At 31.0% G+C, this 22,182-nt stretch overlaps 1 protein-coding gene and 1 long non-coding RNA gene across 2 annotated transcripts; both read right to left on the reverse strand.

Annotated features, from left to right (window-relative positions):
- Positions 1-1,860: 1,860 nt before the first annotated feature.
- Positions 1,861-3,058, reverse strand: LOC114408742 (F-box protein GID2-like). Its single transcript, XM_028371896.1, has one exon. It carries the CDS (start codon positions 2,664-2,666, stop codon positions 2,115-2,117), a length of 552 nt encoding a protein of 183 aa, XP_028227697.1. The 5' UTR covers positions 2,667-3,058; the 3' UTR covers positions 1,861-2,114.
- Positions 3,059-4,304: 1,246 nt separating this feature from the next.
- LOC114408744 lies at positions 4,305-8,543 on the reverse strand. The gene is made up of 4 exons (XR_003665931.1): positions 7,276-8,543; positions 5,307-5,351; positions 4,973-5,199; positions 4,305-4,535 (listed from the first exon to the last, which is right to left on the reverse strand). It is a non-coding gene; the product is annotated as an uncharacterized LOC114408744 (long non-coding RNA).
- Positions 8,544-22,182: the final 13,639 nt, after the last annotated feature.

Here is a 22,182-nt window from a genome sequence, read left to right on the forward strand (position 1 = left end):
ATCATTTTTAGTCCATACACTATTTAAATTAATATTTAATACTTTCTTATGTATTTATTATTTTACTAGTATTTAATAAGATTTAAATATACTTATTAGTATTTAATATTAATAATATATATATATATATATTAATAAATTAATATATATATATATATATATATATATAATGGATGTTAATAAATATACCTTGATATATATTATTATAAACTAATTTGAATCTATTAATGTTAATTTATTAGTAGTACTGTTTATATTAATACATATCAACTTATTAGTAGTATATCTCACTAATGTAAGGTATAATTTTGCAAATTTTATATAACATGGAACAGATTTAATGTTAGAAACTCAATTAATAAATTTTTTAATCTTTGTCAATTATTAATGGAATCATGTAAAAAGGCTCAATTAATTTTGTTCTTCCATTTAAATTATATAAACCCAAACCCGTGCGGGAACGGTGATGGGATAGTCACTCACTCCCAACCCGTCCCGTTATGCCTAAAATGAGTCACGGGAGCATTTAATTGCAACCTTTAATTAAGCTTAAATTTTTCATTAGAAAAATTATCCGTGAACACTGACACCTAACTTATCAATACGTTCACATGTGAAAAAAATTATTTAACAAAGAAAAAGTATATTCAATTTCTTTTATGTGTAATTTTTTTTTTGGATGAATAAAATAATCACACAATGCAAACAGGATTATTCTTAAACCAGGGTGTTGGGTGACCTTGAGGCTGCATTTGGAAGTATTTTTATTTATTTATTTGGATAATGCTTGTGGAAGTATCTAACGTGACACCTTTGCTGGATGGTTGATAGAGCGCCAGTGTGTAACCTTTTTGTTGATCCAGTGTTTCAACTTTTAATTGCTAAGCGCGTGGTTGGTTTTTCGCTAGAATAGAATCTTAACGGTGTTTGACCCAACATGAAATAAATTTTCCTTTCCGTCTTTCACATTTTTTTTCTTCATCTTTCTCAGTGGAAAACCAAACACAGCCTACGGTGTGAGGTCATTCTTACTGCTTGACGGATTACCTGTGATGGAGACATTCCAGCCATTTGAGACGAGGCTAATTCTTCATTTCTTCTAATCCAATCAACTATCATGAAGGAAAATATTTGTAAACTTGTACTAAGACACGAAATGCTTGTGTTGCTCTTGCTCATGCATGCCTAGTGAGAAAGCAACATGTATCTGTTACTATTATTAACTGGTTGACTAATTTTTCGCACTCCTCCGAGAAAACCGGTTTTCATCATTTAGATTCTTGACTTTCCCAATCTTAATTAAGTTTATGGCCAGAGTTTATGTTAATAGTGTAATTTCATACTATGCTTTTCCTCCTATCAAGAAAGAAAAAAATGAACGAAAAGAACAATTACTAAAACTGGAGGAGAAAAAAACATTATATTGGTCCAAGAGAGTGAGTCTGTGTTCACTGATCTATCTATCTAATACTACAACATAAAAAATGATACAGTGCACGAAACAAATAATATGGATTCCCGTAGCCGACAAATATCGTGGCTCAAGAAAAAATTTGGCTTTTGCAGAGCCAATGGAAGTCCCAAACTCATTCGTGTGTCCTTTACCCATTGGGCTGAAGTAAGAGCCAGAAAACATCGGCAGTACCAGACATTTATTACACAACAATATAACCTCAGCCTCTGTCTCCTTGTTCACTTTCGGAAAAAAAAAAAAAAACACTCCCCGCACCGCCAATCACTCCTTTCGCCAATTCTCCCTACCACACCACACCACACCAATTTTCTTTATCCGTACCTTACACTCTCTAATCCCCTCAGATCCAAACCCTAATCTATTCTTCAAAGCAATTTAAAACATCATTAGATCCCAATATTCATATATATTGTTATATATTTATCAAATCAAAGTACATACAAGTTACAGAACACATCCAGCTTATAGACTAATTGCCTGAATAAAAAGCAGATCTGGCAACTGAAATCTAAAAATCGCACAAATTAAAAAAAAAAAAAGAAGAAGTCCAAATCCGAGATTAGGTTTAATTAATAGTAATAAAAAAAGAAGCAACACGCGGATGGTGGATGGATTATGGAAGAATGAGCAGAGCAATCAATCATCTGGTGGTTCTGTTATTGAAATTCATCTTCTCGTAGTAGCGAATGGAGAGGAGCGAAAGAGAGAGGTGAACCTCGTCTTTCCCCAAACGTAGCGGCTTCGATCGAATCACCTGGGGTATGGTGGGGCCCCAGGCCGAGGAAGAAGAGGACGAGGTCGATGAAGATGAAGAAGATGGTGTTTGTTGAGGCTTTGAGAGAGGGAAGAGGTAAAGCGCGTGGAGGCGACGGAAGCCACCGAGCGCGAGGACCACGGATCTTAGCTGTTGCTCCCCGCAGCCAGTGTTTGCCCACTGCTTTGTGCAGATCAGTTCCCAGAGTCTCTCGTCCTGCGCCGTCTTGTGCCACTGCTTGTTCACGCACCCCGACATCGCCAGGGTCCGCGCGTCCACGTGCTTCAAGACCTCGAACAGAAGGTTGTCGTCGAAATGCGCCAGCCCCTCCACGCGCTCCACGTTATCGTCGTCATTTTCCACCGCCTTCGCCTTCTTCTTCATCTTCCTGTCCTCAACGTTCACGCCGCTCGCTGATGGTGACAGTGGACGCTTCATCGTTGAGATAAAAGAATGCGACGTTGAGATCACAGAATGCGAATCAAAGCACCCTTTTGCCGTTTGGGTCTGGCGGTGGCAGAAAGTTAGGTACTTGGTGAAGCGACAGGAAAGGGGTGGAATAAAGGGTTAATAAATAAATAAGAGGTTGAGAGAGAGAGAAAGAGGAGAGGATAACGGTAACGGAAATGGGAGGGTTAGTGGGAAAGCAAGGATGGATGATGGGTAATGGGGCAGGTGAAGTAAAGGTTAAGGTTAGGGTGGTGCACCTGCTTTTGATGGTTTTCGAAGACGACAAAGAGAGAAATGAATGCGTTTCGATTCTTTGGCCTTCTCTTCATGTTCCTATTCGCCTTCTCTTCATTCTTACTACCGGGGAATCAATCAGTTGAATGGAAGGGGTCCGTGGGTGGGTGGGTACTGTGGATTTTGCAACTTTTTTTTTCTCTCTACTTATTAATTTCCACGGTCTCGATTCACCAGGGGGCGTTACGCTGTGTTTTATCTCATTTCCTCAAACGTCATCCCAGTAATGGTAGTAATAAATAAACAATTTGCTTTGCTTCATAACCATGCCACAAGTCTACTTAAAAACCGTCCACGAATAACGGATTTTTCCTTGTCATTCATTACAGGCACTTCTTCTTTTTCCTCATGACATTTATGAGGAATATTTATAGTTCCTGGGTATATCAAACCCAACTGTGTGTAATAATTATACTTCTCCTGTTGTCTTTTTAAATTGTTAATGAGTGTATTGAGGATTTTAAGAGGTTAAAAAATCACCGTGGAGGTAGATTAATTGTTGCAGACTATCACAAATTATTAGCAGTGTAGAGTTTGAAATTTGATTTGTTAAACTATGATTTATATCATAAATAATATGATTTGTTAAATTACTTATGTGTTGCTTTTCAAATAATTAATTGAAGTTTCATGACAATTAAGATAAAGAATATTTTAAATAGTTTAGAGTATGAAAAAATAGTAAAAAGTATAGACCCTTATATGTGGCTTTTCAAATAATTAATAATAATAGAATGGCCAACAGTTATAACTTTAAAATGATCAACAATTATATTGTCGTATTCGTAACAACCATTGTCTCTAACTCGAGAACTACCATAATGTAATTACAACAATTGTCTTCTTCCGAGACAAAGTCACTACAAGAAAAAGATTAATTGCCGATGGCCAAAATTTATTAGTAAATCTTAATTTCCGAGGGACAATTGTTTCCCGTCGGTAATAACACATTTGAAAAAAATTCGTAAGTAATTGCCGTGAAATTATTATTCACTAGCTAGTTGTTATTGATGGATGTTTCAATCTCCATTGGTAATTACCAACTGATATCTCCATCGTATTTATAGATGGATAATCCGTCGATAATTATCAATTAGATTACTGACGGATATTTCCGTTGATAATCACCGCAACAATTATTATCTATCTGTAATTAGCGGCAAATATATGTATCAAAACTTCTATAATTAATATTTTTTATATAAATTTAATAATCATACTAATTATACAAATATTATATACAAAAGATATTAATAAAAACTATTAATATTGTTTACATGCAATAAAAATAAAAATAAATGCTATAAAATATGACAATTTTAATTGCCATAATTTGCATAAAACAATTACACTAAAAATTTGAATCTTCAATATACAAAATTCAGTCTTAACAACCGTTCTAAATAGTAAACATATACAAAACCACCACTAATCTTCAATAACCCAAACACTTAAAATTCAAACTAATTTTAAAAAGAACATCAAATGTTGCCTTCCAAAAAAAAACATGATCCTCTTGCATTCAATGATAAATCAACTAAGCTCACTCGACACATTAGTTGCCTGAAATAGCAAAAGAAAACTATTAATTAAAATATTTATAAATGCAAAAGAACTAAGAGAAGTGTACAATACAAGTGAACTTGTTTTCTACTTCTAGAGAGAGAATTGTATACTTATTAATACTTAAAAATGTAAAGGACATAGTCAAGGTAGGCATTAATTATTATAGATATAGCCAAGTTTCATTTTCTTCATTTCTGGATAAAAAAATAAAAAAAACTCACACACATTGTAGAAGCAAGGTAGGCATTAATTGTTAGATATATTTCATCCCCAAATTGATGGCTAGAATTGATTAGTTACAAAGTTAGGACACAAAAAAAACTTGCTTGCTTTAGAGACAAACTAATTTTAAAGGAGTTTTTTTTCCATTAATACATGACACCGGTATTTAGTAAAATAAATGTGGCTAGTAGGCTACGCTAAAGGGAACACACCTTCATGTGAACAAGCTAATTACCACAGCAACATCAACATCCTTTCCCACAGTGTGAATTCTCGCAAACAATTAAGAAAGTCACTTCAAATTATCAAAATGATGCATGAAAGCAGGACAAAAACTTACTTTGTGGCTTGACAGTAAGAGTTAATTACTTTCTCTGACTTCTTTATCATTTTGGGTACTTTCTGTTGAGTCACTCATACCACCCTTTATAACTTATAGCTGCAGTTTCAAATAGCTCAAATTAAGCCATCGATACCACTAAGGACCAAAAAACATTAAAAAGCATAGCAACAACCCATTGGAAAATCAAAATTTGTTTATCTTACTAAATTTTGCATGCGGGTAACCTCTTTTAATCTCAAAATATCCTCCTGACAAAATAAAAGACGTGATTGGTAAATGATAGTTACAAAGAACAAGACCCACATGATTAAAAGATGTAAAAACTATCTAAATATAAAATTTATGTTGAGCCCTTCACGTGTCTAACAATCCTTTCAACAAATAGGTTACAAACAACAGAAAAATAAAAATAATGCTATATTAAAATAAACTAAAAAGGGTTTGAATGAACTTCTTCCGATCTCACACCCTAGGGACAACAAAGAAGATAGTTGGCTATTATTAAATGTCAATATATATAAGCAATTCATCCATTTGGGACTTGTTTGTTTACGCTTTGAAATGATTATAATGCCCTGTGAAAGTAACTGGATAACTCTGTGAATAATTAACTAATTACTACGTTAGCACACTTAAATTTCTTTGTTTTCATTATGCAGAGAACGGCTAGTGAAGCATCCAAAAACCACAAAACCCGGTTTGGATGTTTTTCCTTTTCATCCGCATGCTTCTCGAAAACAGAAAAACAAATATTATCCATGATCCTTTGATGGTTGCTTACATGCATATAGTTAGCCACCGTACAACTAATGGATATTGCTTGATATCCATCTAGCTCTACACTTGATGATAGTTGGCTATATATGTTTAGTGCAAGACGACAAGTTCTAAAATGGAAAGCCTTCTTTGTTACCAGTTTTAGCTACTCAATCAGCGCAGTGGTTGGCCTCTCTAAACGCATGTTGGAACTTCAAAGACCATGAGTGATTAATGAAGCTACAAATTTTGTCAACCAGAGGGAACAATAGGTGGGTATCCTTAACTCCGTTAACAACCATGTGAATTAAAAATTTAGAATCCGACTCGCATGTGATAACAGGAAAGCCTTTTAAGCCGGGCTAGACTTGAACCATGGTGTATTGCAAACAGGAAATTTTGTTTGAATAGAATATGTAAATGACAATCGTTTGCTCACATTCCATGACATTATTGCGCTATCCAAGACATGATGTTATTGTTATCAACCTTTTAAGGAAAACATTGGATATAATATGCTATGAAGGAAAAGTTATCAAAAGTTTGGTGACTAAGAGGTGGTTTTAGAACTATGGATATTGATGATGGTGTTTACATGGTTGGTTAAGGATATGGAGGAGATCATCACTAACAAATCAAAGATGATTTTTTATTGTTATTTGGCTATCACACAATGGAGTTCAAACTTTGCATCTCACATGCTAAAGTGAAACTCATTATTGTTTAGATATGGAGAAAATTATCACTAATAGATCATATTGGAAAGGATTTTTTTTTTAATCAGCAAACAACAATATTCATAATGAGCTACAAAAATCCTTCCCCAACTTACAACATATGTCCATGCCAAAGTCCCCAATAAATAAGAGCAAGACCTTGGTCATAGCCAACACCAGTCCCAATAAATATCAACCCAGCAAAAGATAACTACATTAAATATACATTCAATTCCCAGAAATCCCTACATGCTCCACTTCAAGACCATTGTTTTTATGTATTAAACCCTCCCTTCCTCAACATACGCAGACACTATCCAGGGTCTCTATACCATTCATAAAAGGAAAATTGTGCACCCTTCCACTAGGCCGAGAGCCAAGCCTAAGCTTTGAATCTAATATCTTCCATCACACCATCAAAGTCCAACAGCTTATTATCGAAGATAATACAATTATGGTGGCGCCATAAGGACCAAACAATGGCATACCACACGACTTTCCAGGCTTTTGAGACCCCTCTCCCCAACCAAAAACAATAGTGCTGCAAGAAATTTTGTCTCGGATCACAAGTACATAACCCATTGGACCCCCAACTATTGGTAACAATTTGCCCAAACACACATAGCAAAATCACATTTAAATAATAAGTGCAACATATCTTCATCCTCTGATTGACATAAAGTACAAGATGAATCCATACCTGGAGATAGAATGCGTCGTCTCACCAAGTTATCTTTAGATGGCAGCCTATGCTTAAGTACCCTCCACAAAAAGACACCCACCATATAAGGCAATTTGAGATTCCAAATGCGAATTGGCGGTGAATGATCATCAAGATGATGCTGCCTTCCATATAAGCCTATCCTCTCGTTCTTGGGACAACATGACACGTTGCAGAATTTGGTTGAGATCATCCACTATTGGTTCTTCCCATGTGAACCAGTTCCTACGCCATCCCAACTTCCAAACCCACCCACCATCCACCCAAACATCTATCTCCCCAACCACGAGATCTTTTTGTGTAGAATTAAGATACACCCGTGGGAACCTCTTTGCTAAGCAATCTTCCCCCACACGGTTGGAATGCCAAAAAACTTACTTTTTTCCCATTGCCCACCTCCCACAAAAGGTTTCTATCAAACCTAGAAGGTTCATCCCCACCTCCATTTTGGCCATATACCTCCCCAAAATCTCTTCACCCCAATGAATCATCATTAGGCATTCTTTTAACGAGAGAGGGGAAAGAAAATAGATATTTTGATCTAAGTACCTTAGACAATAATCAATCTTGATTTAAAGCAGGCCTGCACCTCCATTTGCCGAAAAGTGCAACATTAAAAGTCTTTATATTTTTTATACCAAGCCATCCATCTCCCTTGGCCACACACACATCATCCCACTTCACGCAAGCCACCTTCCCCCCATCCTCCTCTCCACCCCAAAGAAACCCTCTTTGTATCCTAAAAATCTTCTTAATCACACAAGGTGGAATCTTAAAGAAAGATGCATAGTATAAAGGCAATGAAGCAAGTACCGAATTAGTGAGAGTCAGTCTCCCTCCAATGGAAGGCGACTTTTGCTTCCACACAGCTAATTTGCTCTTCAATTTCCTTATTACCGGTTCCCACATCACCTCATTTCTAGGGTTAGCCCGTATAGGAATACCTAAGTAGACAAAAGGTAGCCGTCCACATTTACAATTAAGGACGCCAGCGAATCTAGCCAAGGATAACTCATCCACCCTAATCCCTACTAGCATGCTCTTGAAGAAATTGACCTTCAAACCGGAGGCCAATTCAAAGCACCGCAAGATAGCTTTTATACACAAAATCCAAAAAATAAAGTTTGGAGGTTTGATTTTATTTGGCTTCCATAATTATTTTGCTCAGTACCGAAGGAATTAATTCAACTTGTTCATGGTATGAAGATAAGGTCATTCTCGATCACGTTTGAAGCCTCAGCATTCCAAATGCAAAATCCATATGGAAAGGATAAAATACTTCAAAACATTAACTTGAATTGTTTAACATGTAAAATTGGGGGTGAGTTGAGGGCGGCCTTTCCAATTTCTAATTAAGTTGAACTTAACCTAACTCATTTTTGACACGTTGGGTTGTCTTTGTTTTAAAAAAACTATATTGTATTTACTGTGACACACAAAGACTTAATTGTGGTCTTGGATTTATTAGTATAGGGGTGTTTCAAGTATTTATTTGATAGATTAATTCATAGATGACATTTTAAAATAATTTTAAAAAAAATTTACTACTTATCAAATTAACCCACTTTGCAAACCAACCCAAAATTTCTTTTTGCTAGGTTAAAGATAAGTGAGATTGAGCTTATCAGTTTTATTTCTCTTAATAGAGGTGGGCCAAGATTATTTTTTGGGGTTAACATGTTTATATGTGTAAAATATCTATTGACTTTATTAATAATTAATTGTCATAAAAAAATTGGTTAATCACCTTTAATGTGAACTTTTTTTTTTTTCATACATGAGGTTCAAACTTATTTAAGGGATTAACAATTCCACTCAGATTAACAACTTATTACTAGATGAAATTAGAATTGATAATTAAGTAAAGACAACTATAAAAGTCACTTAAAAATATGTTAAATATAGGCTTAAATGTAATTTTGGTACCTTTTTTTATGCAATTTGTAATTTTAGTAATTTCATTTTAAAATTAAGACATTTAGTCCTTTTATTTTAAAAAATTTGTGATTTTAGTCTTCATATTTTACAATAGAGACATTTGATTCTTATATTTTAGAAAATTTACAATTTAATACCATATTTTTTTAAAAAAATACGCTTTTGGTCAAATCTTTAATTTTATCTATATTTTATTTCTTTTATTTCTCACGTTATAATTAATTAATCATATTTTATAATACCTTAAATGAATATATTAGATCTAAAACTTCACTTGATCAAAATAAAAGAAATAAAACATAATCAAAATTAAGAATTTGACTAAAATTGAAAATTCTATAAAATAGGAAGACTAAATGTTTCTATTTTGAAATATGAGATTAAAATCATAGATTTTTTAAATCAGAAGAACTAAATGTCCTAATTTTAAAATAAGGGATCAAAATTGAGGATTGAGCAAAATAAGAAAACTCAAATTACATTTAAACCTTAAATATAATACCTACTAATATTTTAGCTTGTGCATTGCACAAAATAAATACTTATTTTATATAACGAAAATTTATAATAAATAAATGATTCTAAATATATAAATTATATTATAAATAATTTTTATAATAAATATATACATTTTAACATATAAATTTTATTTCAGATTTATAACGGATGATTCATGTTGTGATATAATATTATCTTTAATTGTTGATAATTTTATTTAAAAAATATTAAAATTCAAGGTACAATTAAAGATATTGAAGATGATAGATTGAAAATAATGCGGTTAAGAAAAAAAATAATATAAGAACGCTATCGTTGAAATAAATAAAAAAGCTCTCAAAAGACTTTAGTTGAAGAATTACAATTAAAAAACCTCCTATTTAAGATAGTTATTATAATTAATTTTTTATATATAGAGAGAAGGATTAATATATTGGCGAAATTTTAGCTTATAGTTATTGTGACTTATTTGGTGTTATTCTTAATTTGTTTATACAAAATACAGTTAAAATTAAACCAGAGCGTATTGAATTATAAAAAAAAATTGCGAATTCATTTATTTAGTTAAGTTGGTGAACAAAATTAGATTAATCTAAAGTGGCCTATTTTTTATTCAAAAGTTTTTGGTCTAATCCTATTGGTCGAACTCGAGCAATTTTGACGCCTTCACCTCTTTCACTCTCAACCTATTTCGGGCACTACATATAGAACAGCAAATTAAGTGGTTAGGACCAACTCCACGTTAGTAGGAATGTGCTTGCCGTCATACAAAGCTTAGCTCTGGTTTAGATAACATGCATTAGTAATTTTATTAGATGTATTATTTTAAGAAATTTTCAATTAACTTGTATTAATCTTAAAATTTTAATTTGATTTTTTAATAAAAATAAATTATCTCTTTAATTATCTTTTGTCCTCCAATTGTATCAATCTATTATCTTATACTTATTTTAAAAAATGAAACCATATCTTTTAATTAAAAAATATCAAATTAGTTTTTAAGTAACATTTTAACATTCTTTTTGTTATAACAAAATTTAGGAAAGGGAACGACGCTCGTTGAAACTTGAAAGCAGGAAACACTTAACAATGATATACATTATATAAGATAAATATTTGTTTTTATAATTTTTAAATTTATTATAAATAATATTTCATATTAATATATAAATTATATTTGAAATTTATAACAAACAATTTAAATTATAATATAAGGTGATTTTTATTATTTACAATTTCTTTTAAAAAAATCATTGAAATTTAATTTGGAAATATAGATTAAAGAATGTGGATTGAAAGAAATAGACAACTAAAAAGATAAAATATACAAATAGGGATCAAAAGAAAGTAATTTTATATGGTTGAGAGATTAAAAAAATGCTAGTTATGAGTAGTGTACGAAGAAAAAAAATATTAAAATTGTCTAATAACAACATTATATAAATGTTATGTTTATTCTTTTAATCATTAATTATGACTTTCAACTATCTGAATTATTCATATTAAATCTTATAAACATTAAAGTATCAAGTCAGTTTGAAATCAAATAATCATACCAACAAAAGTTGTACGTTAAGTCTACCAAAAAAAAAAAAGCAATATCTTACAACGTGATAAATTAACATTCAAATATCTATTAAGAGATAAATGAGTTATGTCTAACCTACAAACTCACAAAATTCAATATGATCCAATTACATTTTTTTAGATTGGGTTGAGTCATTGGATTGATTTGAGTGACAGGATTGAGTTGCTTTTATCATTGTATCCTATTAGAATTGGATTGGATAATGGGTTCAAGAATTTTCAATACAACATGGCTACATAATAAATATAATAAAAAATTATAATTGTCTAATTCTTTTTATGGGTTGAATGTGGGAGATAGTGAGTAAAAAAAAGAAAAAAAAATGACAGTTGTAAAATAATTTTAATGACTTAGCTATGGGTTGTAAAAATATGAAGTGATGAATATTAACTATTGGCTTATATGAAAATTAAGAAGCAATGAACAATATTGAATTATTAATTTTAAGGATTTTTTTCCATTAAGAATCAAGAAGATGGCAATAATTATTTTTAATGATTCAACCTGATTATCCAATCCAATTAATGTTGGATTGAGTTATTAGCTCATTAAGTTTAATTGAGTTAGGTTGAAAATTAAACTAAATTTAACTCAATCCAAACTACCTACACTCTTTATTTCTCAATGTTTCAAATATAATTACTTTCAAAGGATGATACCTAAAAGAAAGAAAAAAAAAAAAAAAAAACCTTGCAAACTACATCTTTGCCAAAGAACTACTTACATACAATCCTTTACCCTCTTTATGAGTCTCCTTAATTGAATCAATGGTAAGATTGGGGGGTTGTTTCCAATATGGGTGTTGTTATTTTTATTTTGGGTTAACTAAGTTTTTAGTTTTAAATTTTTTAAAATTTAATTTTTAGTTTTAAAACAAAATTTTAATTGATCAATGTCCCTAAAAATTTTAAAAATTTAATTTTTAGTCTTTAAATAAAAGTTTGATTGGTCAAAGTTCTTAAACTTTTTAAAAATCCAATTTTTAGTCCCAAAAATCTCATTAACATAGGGACTAAAAATCATTTTTTTAAAAGTTTTAGGCAATAAAACCCAAAATCTAAAAGAATTTAAGAACTTTTGACCAGTTAAATTTTTGTTTAGAGGCTAAAAATTAAATTTTTTAAAAGTTTTGAAACTTTGACTGTTCAAACTTTTGTTTAGAGACTAAAAATTAAATTTTGAAAAAGTTCAGAGAATAGGAATTTAATTAATGTTTTTTTACTTCAAGAAATAATGAACTACATATGATCCCCTTTTGATGTTGTTCATCAGCTTGAATAATTTCCAGCGATTTCCATCGTAAAAGAAATGATCCTCTTTTAAGTTAATCTACAATATATCTCACTATATATTTTTTTAAAACAACATTGTTAAGTTGTTTTCTTCTTTTTCTATCTTAAAAATCTAATTATTTGAATGGAACATAAGAATTTAAAGGTTTTATGCGAATGAAGAGTGACAGAGAGACTAAGTTAAATTTAAAAATTAAAAAATCAATGCATTAAGTTAAAACAAGAATTTATTGAAAAAAACAAAATCACGCATTTGAATAATTATCAGTTTCTTTATAAGGCTGCAAGCATGTCATACATGTAACATGTTTCGGGTAAATTTTATTTAAGATTAAAAATAATAATTTCAATATACTTTTTATTTATTGATAACACAAAAAAGAAGATAATACTAACAATCATGTACATTGATTGAGAAAAATATTTATTATAAAAATTATAAGAGAACATAAATATAATCATAGATAACATAATTTTTCGTCTTTTAATAAAAATATTTTTATTTAGTTTTTAAATCAATACCCTTAGAATACTGATTAATTTTTGTCTAATTAATAAACTACATGTTGATATTGTGTCCTTTTTTTTCAATAATTAGATGTTTAAAGATTATGCACTGGTATAAAATTTTATACGATTATATAATTATAAATTATTATTTATATGAGTTTTAAGATTTATGATAAAAGTCAACAAATATATTATATATGTTAATTGTAATACAAAGTCTTTTTTCTGGTAGTTTTATTGGAGTGGATATTGGTAAACAAGCTAGATGAATATCTTTAAAATTGGAAATTGTACAATAAGTGTGTGTTTGAATTTAAGTTGAAAATGCAATACACGCGGTTCTATACAAATCTAACAGGATAATAATACTTCTACAAACATCCGTTTGTCTCAAACGTAGGTTTGCGACCTTCTACCATAACATACTAACTGGGATGGAACCCTAGTCTTGCCCCGGTACCGATTCTCTTAACTTTTATAATTTCCACTTATTTAATGGTTATCAAGAAAAAAATAAACACAATTCACATTTTGTTACATGAAATTTAGAGATTTGAGTTCTTTTTCTTTTTTCTTTTTCTAATGGAGGCAAAAAGGCCTCTAAACAACAGCTACACGATTAACCCTGGCACCATGTAAAGTGCTGCCAAACAAGGTTCCCATAACACATTTATTTTCTTTTACTCCGATCATGGCATAAATAGACTAATTTTAAGTTTGCACTTTATCTTGGCATCTAACATTTTAGATGGACACTATTGCTATCAAGAGAGTGTAACTCGAAGAGAGTATAACTCGATTGATTAAATGACGTGTGTAATTTAGTATTTAAATTCAATTTTTATAAATAAAAAAATATGGACATTGCCCAATTCTCTCTTACCAAAGGACACAGACATACAAATCCCTGCTATTCATATTTCCTACTATAGTATCCCGATTAATTAAACAAACGTTGCTTTCATTAAGTTCTTGATCAAGACAATGTACTTACTAACAACCATATACTTACATAAATCGAGAAGATAAGATGCAAAACAAAATAAAGAAATAATCAAATGACATCAGAGAACAAACAATCTTCATATATCTGAAGAGCGTAAAACCTTTATTAATTTTAAGTAATTAGTTTATGACCCATTCCACGTCGACTAGGACCAGAGTATGCTTGAGCCATGATGAAGGGCAAGGAATAAGGTGAATGCTGATGCGGTAAAGGCCTCGAGCCTTCAACGTGCCACGGTGAGAAGCAAAGTAAGATCATAAAGAGCAAAAGAATCACAGAGAGAGCATGTTGTGCATGTAAGGTGAAGAGCAACAAGAGACAGCTGGTACGTTTCATTTCTAATTATGTTTGCGCCTTGTAGTTCCAACTTCCTTGGGGGCATCATATATCATATATATGGTAGGAGTTTTCAGAGGAGATTGTGTTTTTAACAAATTATTAAATGCACGTTGAGTTGTCTCAAATCTCAACAAATGTAAACGAAGCTTGAGCGGAGAATAAAGTTGGGTGTGAATCGTTGGGGAGACTGCAGAGAAAATAAACCATCTCATGATGACATCATATTCTAATTCTTTCTTCTCTGCTAGCTTATTTTGCAGGAATAATTAATGTGGATAATACAAATTAGTATATTCCAATTTGTCACTCAGATTAGGTACGGCTTTCCGGGAGAACGCATTCTTCCCAACCGCTTCAAGGATTCTAATCAGATCTTTGGTTCAATATTGAAATATCAATATGGAATATTGAAAACTCTTTTCTAATAATAATTTTAGGTGTTTCCACGTTTTCTGGTTTGTTAGCTAGTCAGTGAATCATGATGAGAATGTTATTCGACAGAAGACTGAGTCTAAAGTAATTGTTGATCAGAGGAAGCTCACCAGATTGCATGTATTGTGTTGACATTTTCATCATTTTCCTTTCTGTTCAGCAACGAAATATAACAACAGATTATGACAACTGTTTTGTCAACCTCATGGTTCACAAGGACATCATTAGTCATATATAGACATTATATAAAAAGACAATATGTTTTATTTATAATGCTAGAGATTTGGTTCACGTGTAGTAGTAGTAGTAGGCTCCTCCAATGTGTATGTATTTTGAATTGGAAATGGTTACATCGTATAAAATACTTGTTCAGATAAACTTTTGAACAAAGACCTGTATAGAGAAGTAAATAAAAAAGTAAAATAAATTAAATTTCTTTCCTGAAATAAAATCAATTTATTCATTCCAAACTTTTTAGAAAGAAATTTCACTTAACTTTTCTGAAAATTAAGGTGTATAATTGAGTTAATTTCAGCTTATAAAAAAGTTTGATTCATCTCACTTCTTTATTTTTTTTTCCTTCTTATAAGCCCTTCTTATTAGAGAAATTTATCCAAATTAAATCAAAGTTTGGAGGAATAAGTATCAAAATAACAACTTTAAGATTCAAATCCTCAATATTTCAAATAAAACTCAATTAAGATTGTAGTTTATTTATAATTGACCCACTGTAAATAGATAGATAAAGTATGCGAACAATTTGGTTCATGAAAAAATTAGGGTGAGCTCTAGATCTTACCTCTTAGCCATTATTTAATAATAACATATAGATGTGTTAAGTTCAAAGGAAAGAAGAGGAGAAAACCGATTTTAATAGAGGGAAGAAAGAGAAAGTCTTCTTATTTGATTTGATTTAAAAGAAAAGAAGATGAACAAAAGATCACCTTATTTGATTCACAGGAGAACATGAGAGAAAATATCAATGGTATATTATTATATCTTTACAAGTAGTAATTAAAAAAATTAATATGGTATGAAATAAAATCTTGGTCAATACATTTTAAAAGTTATAAACCACTTTCCTTTCCCTCAAGATCCTTTCAATATTAGTGAAGACTATAGAGACAAAAATACAAGGGAAGGGATTTTAGCTTCCTTAATTTCCCTTTATTTTCTTCCAAAAATATCTCCCTCGTCTTTTCTGCCTTTCCCTCACGGCAAACATATCAAGAGAACAAGTAAATTTAAGCAAAAGTTATTGAATAGTTTCTAGGAAATATAGAAAAGTATGGAGCTCAGGAGCAAGTAATTGAATTAATATTCTTATTCTATTTTTCTAAGGGACTGGATAAGAATTGTCCGTATACTTAACAAGATTTTTGGAATCTAACACATTTGTTCCGTGATAACCTTAACCTCTTCTCCGTATATCTTTGCCATGTTGCTACCCTGAGCCAGGTGGGTTTAAGTGCAAAATTATAGCTTAAGATGACCTGGTCTTTATTAATTGCTATTTGCACCCTCTCCCCAAAACTGAACAATCTAATTCAGCAGCCAAAAAAAAAAAATCTAAAATAACTTTTTTTTCAAAGTAATTAACACTGCATTTAATTTTATTAATTTAATAAAGTACTATATTATAATCTTAGTTCATTAAATAATTTTAAAATAAATACACTTTCGCTTATAAACTTAAAAATTAAATTCACCTTTTAAATGATCTTTTCCCCTTAGCCCACATATACTTTAAGGCAAATGGTTAACCGGGACCTAAAAATATTGGTTAAAAAATTTAAAATAGAAATATTTTTATTGAGAGAAAAAAAATTATGTTATTTATAATTTTTTATGTTCTTTTATGATTTATATAATAAATATTATTTTTCTTTAATTCCTAAATCAATATTTTAAGGATACCGATTAATAAAATCATACTTAAAAAGAGCATTCATCATGACCTTTTTGTGACATGAAGGGTATATACTACTCAACTATGTTTTGGGACCCTTTAAAAGTCAAAGAAAGATTGAAACTGAGCTAAGAACGTATTAGGTGTGAGTGACTGCTACTAACAACGATCCAATTATGATCTTATGAGAATAAAATTCGGCGCAGTATATATATTCCTCAAATGATTGCATAAATTAATAAAACAATTCCAAGGCCTTTTGGGATTTTAGATCGCTCTTTTGTGAACAATAACTAGGGTAGGACTAGGACGTACAGCCAAGTGGCTGCACCCATCTTTTGGTGGGAGCAGATTAAAATTTTCTAGCATTTGTTATCATGCAACATATATTGAAAAGATAAGTAAAAGAATGGGCCTTTTTCAAACTGGATTTCGATGCACAGAATGGAAATTGTTTTGGACCAAGTAATACAAATGTTGAAATTTGAACGAAATTAAATTTTTACTCTAAGTTTCTAACTCGTGTATGATTGATGATCACAAGTAGCCTAGTTGCTCAACTAACCAATTTGTCATTTTTTGTTTGAATTGTTTTGCACCGAGTAGCGGTTCTGTTTCAAATTTTGCGGACTGGAAAATCTTGTTTCTAAGTAAAAAAGGTGTAAACAAAACTTATTGTATAAGCAGCTAGGTGGACGAAGAACAAGAACCGAATGCACCTGCGAGATGGAGAAGAACAAACCCAAAACGCAACGTTAGATGGGTCCCGGACAAATGGGGAAAAGAAGATGAGATGAGCATGATTTTTTATGTTATAAACGATTAATTTTTAGAAAATTATACAGGAACTAGTTACAAACTCAATTAATTAATTTTATGTTACCCATCTAATTCTTATAGTTTTAAACTCAATTATTCCTTTTAATTCATATAGTTAATAACTGAATTGTTTAGTTCTTGAAATTTAATAGGTAAATTTTTTAGTATTTCACGTTTACATTTTAATTCTCAAAATGTTTCTACCGTTATATTTTTTTAATTTAAAGAATTTTAATGATAATGACCTTTTCAAAATTAAAATATAAATTTTAAAAACTAAAAAAATCACTTATTAATTATAGGGACTAAAAGGAATAAGATTAAATGAATAATTAAAATTTAATTTTAATAATGATATTGCTTTTTTTCCTAAATCAGTTTATCGTTAAACCATCCGAAATTAGATGTTAAAGCACTAGTATATGCCACTAAACTAAGACAAAAACATACGATTATCAAGTAATTATAATTGACGAATAATTTTATCTATGTGATCGGAAATTCAATCTTCAAATCTATTTACATAAAATGACGTTGTTTGAGAGATTAAGTTTTTAAATAAGTGTCAATAAAGAATAAAAATGTTTCATGAATGCTTATTATGTTATAATACATTTAGAGGGGAAAAAACAAAATATATGTATTATAGAATTTATAATGTAATAGAAAAAAATAGATATAAAAAAATGAAAAATATTGATGAAGTGTTTGAAATAAGTAGGTTTTGGTGTATCTTAGAAAATTAGTCTATGTAGCTTGTGTTCAGAAAAACAAAAAAGATAAAGAATGGAAATTTATTACATGTTGGAAACTGATCAACGCATGGATATAATATATATGTACCATTGCGTTTGTATACGCATGCTTTTGATAAGATGGGCCACTGTCCCATATAAACCACCGTCTTGAACTCAGAAAAGGGGTCGACAGTTCAACCAAACGAGCACACTTTTTCCTAATCGACAGGTAGACCATAAATTTCAAAGGGCACCTTCTTAGTTGTTAACTAGGCGACATGCAAAAAAAGGAACACAAATGTTTAAAAATTTATATACGGACTCAGCATGCACCGCGTAACAAATTGCCAACACAAACATATCATCGATGAGTCAAAAACCCATGTGAAACTAATGGGTTGAGCGTGAACTTATAAAAGCAAAACCACGAGCTCGTAGACTAGAGACTTCACTAATTAACCTACCTTCCCTTTGCATTCTTTCATTGTCAATCTTTTTTTATTATTATATATCCTTCGCGAGCTGCGACAAGGACTAGCTAGCACATACCCTTGATCACTTTTTGAGTAATTATTGGTGAAAAATTGAGTACTACTTGTAGTGTTTATTATAAAGTCAAATTGGAACAATTGAAGAATTTCAAAGCAAGGATACGCAAGTGAGAAACCATTATATTCCCACACGGGTGCCACCACAATTCTTCGAAAGAAATAGCACAAGATGGTTAAAGTCAAATCGTAATGCAATTTCTAAGGGTCCACGTGGAAAGCGCTTCACCGTCCTCAGCTGAGTTTTTTTTGTATATAAATTATCCAAACTAGTGGCTCCTCGTTCAGCCCAAGATACAACTAGTTTTGAAATACAAAAAATACCAAGAGGCCCTTAAAAATAAGGAATATTATTATTATTCGTCAAAGGGGTTGTTTTTTTGTGAAGAACACAGATGCAGATGAAGAAGAGCCTTTGGATTGCGTTGGTTACCATAATGCTTGTGTTGTCATCGCAGCTATGTTTGGTGCATAGCCGAGTTCTTCGATCGAAGGTGGTGTTAACAGAGGTAGCTGATGATTGTGTAGAATTGAAAGAATCAGGTTCTTCTCTATGGAGGGATCAGTTCTTTGTTGTTTCTTCTGAAAATTCAAGCACTCGTGTTTCAAAACGCAGCTTGGCATTTAGACTAGCTTCTGGACCCAGCAAAAAAGGACCTGGACATTAACTAACTACTTTAAATTCAGCACCTATTACATTTTTTTTCTCTTTCGATTTTGATTTCTACAACAGTTTTTTTTCTCCATGTTATATGTTCTTTTTGTTTTTATTTTTTAGAAGAAAAACTTCTCCCCCAGACATTGATCTGATACGTGTATGTAATTTGTATTTTGTTGAGTTCTTGCTCGATCATAGTAAAAACAAGGCGTGACACAATACATGTTTGATGTTTTTATCATGACTGTATATGCAAAACGCCTTTTGTGTATTTGAGTTATTAGAAATAATTTTTTTATAAGAAATGTATTTATATTTTTTGGATTAATTATTAAATTGATCGATGTAGAGAAATTATAACCGTCCACGTTTTTTATTATATATTCTAAACATGAGGGGATGGCGCAGGTTGTTATCTTAGTATCTGTCAGCACAGTAATTACAATTAGGGGCTCATAAAGCATAAGACTAACCGAGGACACGAGAAACCAGCTTCAACTTTTGATCTTTTGTTTGGTCTATCATTATTACTATTAATTGAAAGTCAATTTAGATTCTGACTAATCTGAATTTAGTACTCAATGAACTCAATTATAAGGTCAAAGCTTTTTTCCAATTACTATGAGACTTGATACCTTGTTAAATGGAGCCAAATTCCTAGACACTTCTATTAATGAGCATTGATTGTGATGAAAATTAAAATAAGAGAGAAAATAGTACTAAAACCTGGTCTAACAAAACCCTTACGGAGGTGTAACAATCAACTTTTGAGTTACACTGTTTTCACTGGGCAATGTCAAGAGTGTCTCGAGGCTACAGACAATTTACACACCTAATCAAATCTCCTGAATTCAAGTCAAAGATAAGATCATCTCTGAATGAGAGTCACTGCCTCAAAACTTGACCTTGCATGGCTGCTTGTTCGCTGTGTGTGTGTGTGTATATATATATATATATATATATATAATAATATCACACGGGACAATATTTGGTGTTTCTACATTGGCTGGGATATGAAAAAGACTTCCCTTTTTAAGATCAATGTAATACTTGACATAAGGGAAAATGGATACGAGCTATAAAGAGGGGAAAATATATAGGTTTTGATTTCATATCTTTAGTGAATTACTTATAAAGAAACTCACTAAGGTCACTTAGTAACAGGAGGTTAATCTTGTTGTTGTCGTTGTATAGAAGAAAATAAACTGAATTATTAGTGAAATAAGTATGAAGAAATGAAGAATTATACGTCCCCAGAATTTTACACTGTTTATTTTAACGTTTTTTACAAGTAAACTTGGCAGACCTTGGGGGCTTACAATGTGTCACACTAGCTAAATCAAATACTACAAAATACAAGTAATTAGCATGTTAAGTTGTTAACTGAACCTTTGGCTCCTTTGAAAAGAAAAAACGGAACCTTTGGCTTTGGCAATGATACAACGTTTACCAAAAACTCGTTCCAAGCGTCTTATTACACGGCATCAGCCATCAGTTTTCTTAATTATCTCTTTTTATTTCTCTGTTAAATTAATAATAATAACTTTCCGTCCATATATATGCGTTCTTATCTTCAGCTTAATTGCGCACAAAAGGTCGCGTTATTACTTTAGTATCAAGCATGCATCAGCGATTACAATTAAGGAAATGATTCATTCACAAAGCATATGACTAATAAGTAAAGCATACAAATTTTGTATGTATAACTTTCCTGATGAAATTTTCTTAACATTTAAAAAAGAGACATGATAATGAGAAGTGCTCGAAATTTACCAAAAAGTACATATCTATTGTATATATATCATGTTTACTTTGTGATTCTTAAGCAAAAAAATGTTTTCTGTTATTACAATCAAAATAAACAATGCCTACCGTTATTCAATTAATAAGTCTTATTTTAGTCTAATTTGTTTCCAATGGTGTCTATTTTTTAAAATCAATGTTGTCCACCTAAAAGAATATTAGATTTTTTTTATGTTGCTTTTCCGTTGATTTAACGAAACAATGACTAAATGGTATTTTAGTCATTGTCCTTAGTTCCCTTCATTTCTATGTTAAATTAATAATTCTCCATTGAAATATTTTCAAATTTTTTAATGGTTTAGGTTTGGGAAAACGATTATTAGACACCCTTAGTTGTTTACACCTCAAAAGAGATAAAAGGAGAAAGAAAGATAACCAGTAAATATTATTGATAATGTATTGTGACAAGAATAAACAGATTGAAAAAAATTGAAAAATATTAATGAAATATACATGATACATGTTTGTATTTAAACGAGTGTCTGAAAAGCATTACTCTTAATGTTAAGTTTGATGTACTTGTGAATATAAATTTTTTGACACCATTCAATAAAATGTTGTCATATCATTAATTAAAAGGATATTTTTTAAGAGTAATTTTGTTCACTACAAATAATAGAGTGCTGTACTTATTATGCGATATATGTAAGAGATCGATGACGTGTCAAAATAAAACTTTTAATCTAATGTGAAGCTCCATGTAAAAGCCTAAAAGGTGAGAACTGGCTGTAGTAGCATGTGAGAGTCGTGTAGTAGTAAGAAATGTTGGGTAGGGAGAGTCTTCAAAGTTCAAAGATGCTATGTAGGAT

Source organism: Glycine soja, chromosome 4 (genome assembly GCF_004193775.1).
Source record: "Glycine soja cultivar W05 chromosome 4, ASM419377v2, whole genome shotgun sequence".
NCBI lineage: Eukaryota > Viridiplantae > Streptophyta > Magnoliopsida > Fabales > Fabaceae > Glycine > Glycine soja.